Source organism: Etheostoma spectabile, chromosome 8, assembly GCF_008692095.1.
Source record: "Etheostoma spectabile isolate EspeVRDwgs_2016 chromosome 8, UIUC_Espe_1.0, whole genome shotgun sequence".
Classification (NCBI taxonomy): domain Eukaryota; kingdom Metazoa; phylum Chordata; class Actinopteri; order Perciformes; family Percidae; genus Etheostoma; species Etheostoma spectabile.
Genome location: NC_045740.1, coordinates 32,767,226 through 32,774,678, shown reverse-complemented (window position 1 = coordinate 32,774,678; position 7,453 = coordinate 32,767,226). Strand labels below are relative to the sequence as shown.

General features: G+C 40.1%; 1 protein-coding gene across 2 annotated transcripts in view; it reads left to right on the top strand.

Annotated features, from left to right (window-relative positions):
* The first annotated feature begins 760 nt into the window (after positions 1–760).
* LOC116693453 (transmembrane protein 231-like) overlaps positions 761–7,453 on the top strand; it is a 16,646-nt gene continuing 9,953 nt past the window's right edge. Inside the window, exons 1-7 of one of the 2 annotated variants that reach the window (XM_032522447.1) lie at positions 761–1,199; positions 2,191–2,357; positions 2,535–2,663; positions 3,206–3,349; positions 5,373–5,454; positions 5,669–5,774; positions 6,143–6,339. In XM_032522447.1, coding sequence (XP_032378338.1) covers positions 1,061–1,199; positions 2,191–2,357; positions 2,535–2,663; positions 3,206–3,349; positions 5,373–5,454; positions 5,669–5,774; positions 6,143–6,305 — 930 coding nt within the window. In that variant the 5' untranslated portion in view covers positions 761–1,060 and the 3' untranslated portion in view covers positions 6,306–6,339. Of the gene's footprint in view, positions 1,200–2,190; positions 2,358–2,534; positions 2,664–3,205; positions 3,350–5,372; positions 5,455–5,668; positions 5,775–6,142; positions 6,900–7,453 lie in introns of those variants that run through there. The other variant, XM_032522446.1, reaches the window with a different exon arrangement.

Below are 7,453 nucleotides of genomic sequence, written 5' to 3'. Positions count from 1 at the left end.
TCAACAACTGTCTCTTCTGCCCGAAGACTCCAACTGTCCGTCTAGCTGGGAGGTGACGTCACCGTCCTACAGAGGGGTGGAGAAAATGATGCTACCTTCAGGTTCTCTCGGAAAGAATCACAACACCCATTGAGCACTCAATTAGACTTGTACTAAATACGCAGGGTATTGCAGGCAGTGGTGGCATAAGTACTTTAAATGGTGGTAGAAGTACTTTAAAATTTAGAATTTATTTATGGATTATGTTTTGTATTGCATAGTAACTAAGAACTGAAGATGTCAGATACATGTGGTGTAAAAATTTTGCCTATGAGATGTAGTGTAGTTGAAGTATAAAGTACAGTAGCAGAAAAAAGGGGCCACTGGAGCTGCATATATGTAAGTACCTTACCAGATGTTTGTGGTACTGCTACACCCCTGCTCCCACTCAGCAAAAAGATATACAGATGTGTTGTTGGCAAAATTAATCGTTGCAAAACCACACTTACATTGAAAAAAAAATCCAATGATTACACTATTAATCCAGGTAATTTAAATGAGCTGCAAAGTTTATTTGTATCTGGTTTCACTTGTTATTGAGTCGCTCTCAATACATAACACCGCAAAAGTAGCTATTTAGCTATATTTAAATGATGTGTGACAGGGCTAGCAGTGGGGATAATCCATAGAAACCCCTTTTCTTCTGGGATAATGTGTGAACGTTAAACACTTCCTGTTGTCCATTTGTACCGATATTGCATGAACGCAGCATGCACGCTACCGTTGGCCGCCATGGTAACCGTGAGACGCTAAGCTAATACCATAGCTAAATATGGTACTGGGGGCTAATGTAAATAGCATGTTGATACGCTACGTTTTGTCAAAATACGCTGTCAATGACTTAGCAAAGGTTTATCTGTGTTCGTCTTGCAGTGTGTTGTTGTGAGCGTTTAGTCATTGGGCGCATTCACTCATGTTACCTTCCCATCTAGCTATGCTAGCTTGAGCATTAGCTAACGTTAGCTGGACTTGACAACACATAGCTAACCCCTGGCTACAAACGATATTGATATCGTTACCCATGGCTTTCTATGAAGTCTATTCCCACCCGGCTTTGATTCGGTACAAAACGAGTGTTTGCACGAAAGCTACTCTGTTTCTGGTCGTGGTTTTGTGCCTCACCTACATCCCGCCTCTGCTCGTTGCCTACAGGAGCCAAGGTAAAGTAACTTACTGTAACGTTATGTCAAACACAAGCTGAACTAGCTAGCTCCTATGACCGTGGTTCCTACAGAACATACATACATACATAAATACATAACATACATACATACATACCTACATATTTAAATACATACATACAGAACATACATACATACAGAACATACATACATACATACATACAGAACATACATACATACATACAGAACATACATACATACATACAGAACATACATACATACATACAGAACATACATACATACATACATACATACATACATACATACATACAAATATCTATGCAAAATAATTAAAACCGGTACAAATGCGTGTTCCAGTGTTTCCAGAGTTGGGAGGTACTGTATATCTTCTATCACTAAGTCCAGGTTTGGTTAAGGCAGTTAAAATTGTATTCTTTGACTCTGTTAATCAGCACATGACTCGGTACATAAAATTCCTCAACGCAGAATGAGAGGTGGGGACATTACTCATCTCAAACAAATGGCTAGCACATCAACAGGATTCTAAGGGCAGCATTGTATGCCACCTTTATCTTATTTGCCTTTGCTTTACTGTAGCGGCACCATAGGAGAGCTGTATAAACTGGAGTACAGTATGCTCTGAAAAGAGATGTTTTAACTTCTTTAGTACATATATAAAATTTGTGTGCCAGCATATTTGCTTGTCCATTTAATTTACAGCATTGACACGGTATGACATAATTGTCACAAAGATCATCCTTGATGAGGTGGCCCAGGTATTTTGCTTAGTGACTATGTTTAGCTCTTGCCCTGTCAAGTAAAAAGAGGGAAAGCATAGCTTCCTGTCCTCCTTAGTTCTGGCAATTGTTACAACCCTCTTTTTAGCATTGAATTTAATGTCATACTGTAATCCGTAGTTTGAGCAGGTAGGTTCAGGTGAAATGTGATTTAAGTACACCGAAAAGCCAACGCTTTTGCTAAAGAAGTACAAATGCTTATGTTATTTTAGGTTTCTGGATAAAAAGAAGCTCTTACGAGGAACAGCCGGTTGTGAGGTTTCAGTACCAGACTCTGCTGGTGGCAGCAACCAGTACTCAGGGAGACTACGTCGCTTGGAGCACCTTTCCCCATCTAAACAACATGCTTGGTGCCAACCTCCGGATGCCTGCTGTCTCTGTAAGAAAATACTCACCTCAGTTTCCTCAAATGTGCACGTGTCCCGCTTGTCATTTTGATTAATAGTACAGTGGATTTGAGAAACTAGTTATCAGGCTAGCAACTTACTATGATTGCAGTATGTAGTATGTACTATGTTTTGTTCTTCTTTTCTGTGTGCGTCAACACACTGTACAGGTGCGAGAAGAGGACCAGAACCAGGATGGGAAGTTGGACCTCCTGATTTTTCAACTGGAGCTACCTCTAAAACCTGAGGAACAGGTGTACAGTGTACAACTGCTGCTCACCTTCAGCTACAAGCTCTTTGTATGTATTCCACTGCAGTACCTAGTCTCACAGTATATACTGTACATACTGTATATGAAATGTATGAACGGTTTGCTTGTCTGTGGCACCGTTTCAAAGCTGTTCTCAGTGACAGTAATGACAGACGTTCTTCACTCGGACAAAATTCTGATCATGTTGCAGCTAATATTATAATTTACAACAATTTAAAATTTCATTACAATTGCATTTATACATTTTTAATGTAGCCTAACATATTTTGTAACCAAAAACTGATTTAAGGATTAAATAATTTTGTCAGTGCGGGAAAGTCTTCGAAACAGCATTTGTACAACAGTGTGCGTGGGTTAAAATAACAAGTGGGAAAAATGAATTAATAAAGTTAAAGGATGGCTTTAGGACACAAAAGTTATTACATTCAGTGAGCCACAGATTCTTTCCTGTGTGTATGCCACCATGGCAGCACAGCCTGCCAACTGCAGTACGACACCAGGCCCATCCAGGCCAGCCTTCGTCAATGTTCCAGCTAAAGTAAAGCATCTTATTTTGTTGTGTTTTCCCAGCGGATGTCCACAGTGGTGATGCAGAGCCTGGCTTATGTGCAGCACTCTTCTTCTGTCCCCGGAGCTAAGCTGTTCATCAGCGGAGACCTGAAGCTGATGCAGAGGACACCCCTGCCTCACCGGGGACTGTACAACATTTACAATGTGAGTGGACACAGACTCACTAGCCATGTTTTCATCCACCTGTTTTTTTGAATATTTGGTAATGTTGAATGAAAAATGCCTTTTGGAAACAGTAAAATTCAATTTACTTCATGAACATCCACACAGTTTTTTTTCCGGATTTTCTCTTAATTGTTAAACCGCTTATGCGATGATACCACTGATGCTTATTTGAAGAATAAATAGTGAATAGAGCTCAACAGTCCTGCCCCTCCTCCGAGAGAGCTTAGGTTCCGGAAGTAAGTTTTCCATTCATTTCTCCCATTGACGTCTGGAAAAATCCGTTTATAAAGAGTTTTAGACCATGCCGTAGGCCAACCAGCTACCATGGGACTCATAAACATACAACATAATTTACAGTGAAAAAATGGACAGAAAAAATCCCCAAAATTAAAGTTACATTTCCAAGCGAAGGAACTACTCATCCCATAAACCACCAGGCCCCACTGAATAAGATAGTTAAAGACACAACCATGAAAAGAGCCTCTTGAGCAACTGCCAATCCGACAACAGCCTCGACAACGCACTTTTTCCTCCAAACATAGTGGTTTTTATATAGTGAATGTACAGTTAATAGCAGTTCTTTCAGTAGTAATCACGTAGTGATTGATATAACTCATACAGTATCCTCGGACACACTGCATTCAATAATGTGACCCGATTTAAAGTAGTTTTTACCCCGTTGGACACTCTTGTTATCGTCCTTGAAAAAAGCCATCCTGGCAGCCAGTCTACCCTGTAGAAACCTTTTCTTTTACTGTCTATGGGCGCCTGGATAGCTCAGTTGGTAGAGCGGGCGCCCATACATAGAGGTTTACTCTTCAACGCAGCCTAACGCAGGCCTAAATGCCCCCAAAATAATCTTTTTATTAAAGATCGTAGAGTAGACAGTAGACGTCACCATCGTGATGTTCTGATAGCGTCATTGACAATATGTCGCTATCAGCTGGTACATATGCACTATTACACTATTCCAATGTGAATCATTTGTATGTAGATGGCGCCAACCCTTTTGGCAAACTTGCTATCTTTGTTCGCAAACGTCAGCTTGAATGTTGTGCGATTCAGTGTGCAGATGAAGGGAATCACCTTAAACAGCGTGTGACGTCTTTACACACAGGTTGCTTTAAAGCCGTTGGATGGAAACACACTTTATTCCCATACATGTTTTTAGGCAAACTCAGATAATTTGAATGACAAGTGGATGGAAACATAGCTATAGTCTTTCTCTCTTTCCACCTGTTCTCTTTCTCTTGTTTTCTCCTTTTCCTTTTACATCAAGACCAATTAAAGCAGAGCAGCCTTTGCCACCCATTAATGGACACACAGTGAGACTCTACAGGCCACATTATCCAAGGCTTGAGCAGAGCTTGGCAGAGCATTCTGCAGGACGCTGAAGCTGAAAACAACCAATGAAAGAAAATTAGTGAAAGGGACAATTTATGAATGGGAGAAGGTGCAATAATGAGCCAGGACCTCAGGCAGTGGTTGGTTGGATGAGATGAAATGGGAGGTACATGTAATAGAGGAAAAGAGAGATTCAACTTCACTGAACAATGCAGATAAAGTTTTAGTACCAGTGTTATCATTTAACTTTTGTAAACTTCCAATATGACATTTTAGGAGGAACAGTGGATGTATGTGTGGTTACACTGCAAACAGGAACTGCCAATGTATCATGCTTTTTACGGTGCCAATTTACAGAAATGTAAACACATATTACACAATATTGAGGAAACTAATGTACATTAATAAAAAGGACCTGACTGATGGGAACAACAATCTCTGACATTGGTCCAGTATTAAGCAACAAACATATATATGGGCGCCGGCTCTACCAACTGAGCTATCCTGGTGCCCAGATTACTAAGTTTTATAACATGAGTCCTTGTAATTAGTTACTTTCCACCTCTGATGATCCCAGTAGTGCTACCACATGCTGAGGGAGCTGTGACAGGAACAGTAGATCTTCATTTGATAAGGTGGTGTTCTGTTTGATGCCAAGGTGTCAGTGATTGATGGCTCCAGCCCCTTTGCAAGTGCGTATGACCTGGACAACATAATTAGGAGCTACCAGGACAGAAACTGTAAGTAGACAAACGCTCTCATTCTGTTTGCCTGCTTTTATTACTGCTGAACATACTGTGTGATTAAACCCCGAATCATCATGTGGCTGAACATATCAGTCTACCCAACCCTACACTGCATTCATTACATGTGCATTTAGTTAATGTAGATATTGTAAAATATGACAACTTTTACTTTTCTCACTCTGTTTTTTGTCCCTGTGTTGTACCATAGTGACCACAGTACTGGCCTGTCCCATGCCGGTCTGGACTGTGGGGCGAGCTGCTGGCTCTCCCTTTCAGCTTAATGCTGAGATCCGGTACCCTATGGAGGTCATAAGATATCCTTTAAAAAAGGTTTAGGAAGCTGTGTTTCTTTTATATACCCTCTATGTAGAAAGTTAGGTATAATGTAGAGCGAGCCAGTCCTTATTTAGTACTACGTAGTGGTGGTGTTTTTACCAAACCTGCTGTCGTACAGCTCTCTCTACGGGGCTTTATTGCCCACTGTAGATTACTGAGTTAGCACTCCCAGGAGGTCATATAGTCGCAATAATGTTTGAATGCCAAGCAAAGGGTTAAGGGTTGAGTAAAATAAACACACACAAATGCCACACAAAGTAAACTGACTGAGATATCCGCGATGGCTCCGTTGGGAGCAGCATCTCAATCTTTCCCCTTTATTTCTGCCTTAACCGTCTCCTTCCACCTATCGTCCTGGCTTCTGGGAAACCATCAAATTTGCCTGGATTCAATACGTCAGTGTCCTCCTCATCTTCCTCTGGGTCTTTGAACGCATACAGAGATTTGTTTTCCAGAACCAGGTTCTAACCACCGTACCCATACCTTTGGGAAAACCTCACCTGTCATGATGCAGTGGCAGTGCTTTGACCCCCAGGTATCCATACACCAGCAGACAATTACATTACATTCTCCTCACTAGGACCAACACTGATGCTGTTTGACTGAAATGTGATACCAAAATCAATGACTGTTTGACTTTTCATAATTAGCCATTAGGTCAGTTTTCTAATTACATTATGGCATACATAAACATCCAATTCTTCCTTTTATCACTATACGATTTGTCTTACTAGTTGGAACTCATCACTGAACAAGTATGAGCAATGGACCTCCCAACAACTTTGAACTGTATTTCTTTAGAGATGTGGATGTATTTTATACAAACATGCACAAATTAATTTACATCCTAACCTTTTCCTGGACTGGTTTCTATGCAGGCCCTCCTCTACAGAAGGTACACTAGTTCTGGCCCTGGAAAATGCATTTCTTTTCCTGCTTTTTGAAGCAATGGCAATGTATAGAAAATATCAATAGATTTGCTATATTTTTACAATTTGTATGTTTATGACAATTTGTGACAGCAATTAAAGAAATTCTCTGATCATTTTTGTATTGTATTGTTAGTTTTAGGTGATGGATAATAAAGTACTTTTACATTTCAACATGTATCTCCTTCAACCATAATGCTTTCATTAACTTAAGTGAAAAGATTTATCTGTAAGTAACAACAGTGAAAATGGGTTGACTACTCTTATTTCATAATGCAAATTATGGTGCAACAATAGCAGGGTGTGGAAGAACATTTCTTCATTCCTTTCCTTGTTTGTCAGTTTTATTTGGTTTGAGATATGTGAAAGTTTTCATCGTACCACATATTATATCAACAGAATACAGGAACCATAAAGAGTGAGCCATCATTGACTGAGACAATGAGAAGCACATTTTGTACTTGACTGATAGATAGTGTTAACTTAGTGTAACTTAAATGAAAATTAATTTTAAAAAAATGTCCAAGTTTGGGAATGCAACTGGGAAAAAGCAAAGTGCAGATCCTATGGATATCCAGGGTACAGAGCAGGAGGGGAACCCGGGTCTCCTACACCAAAGGCATATGTCATATCCAATGCCTCATCCCCACCTATTAAAGGATTGTGCTGTACTTTTTGGAGGATTAAATAACAACACGGAACACACTGAACAGACTCAAGTCACCGAC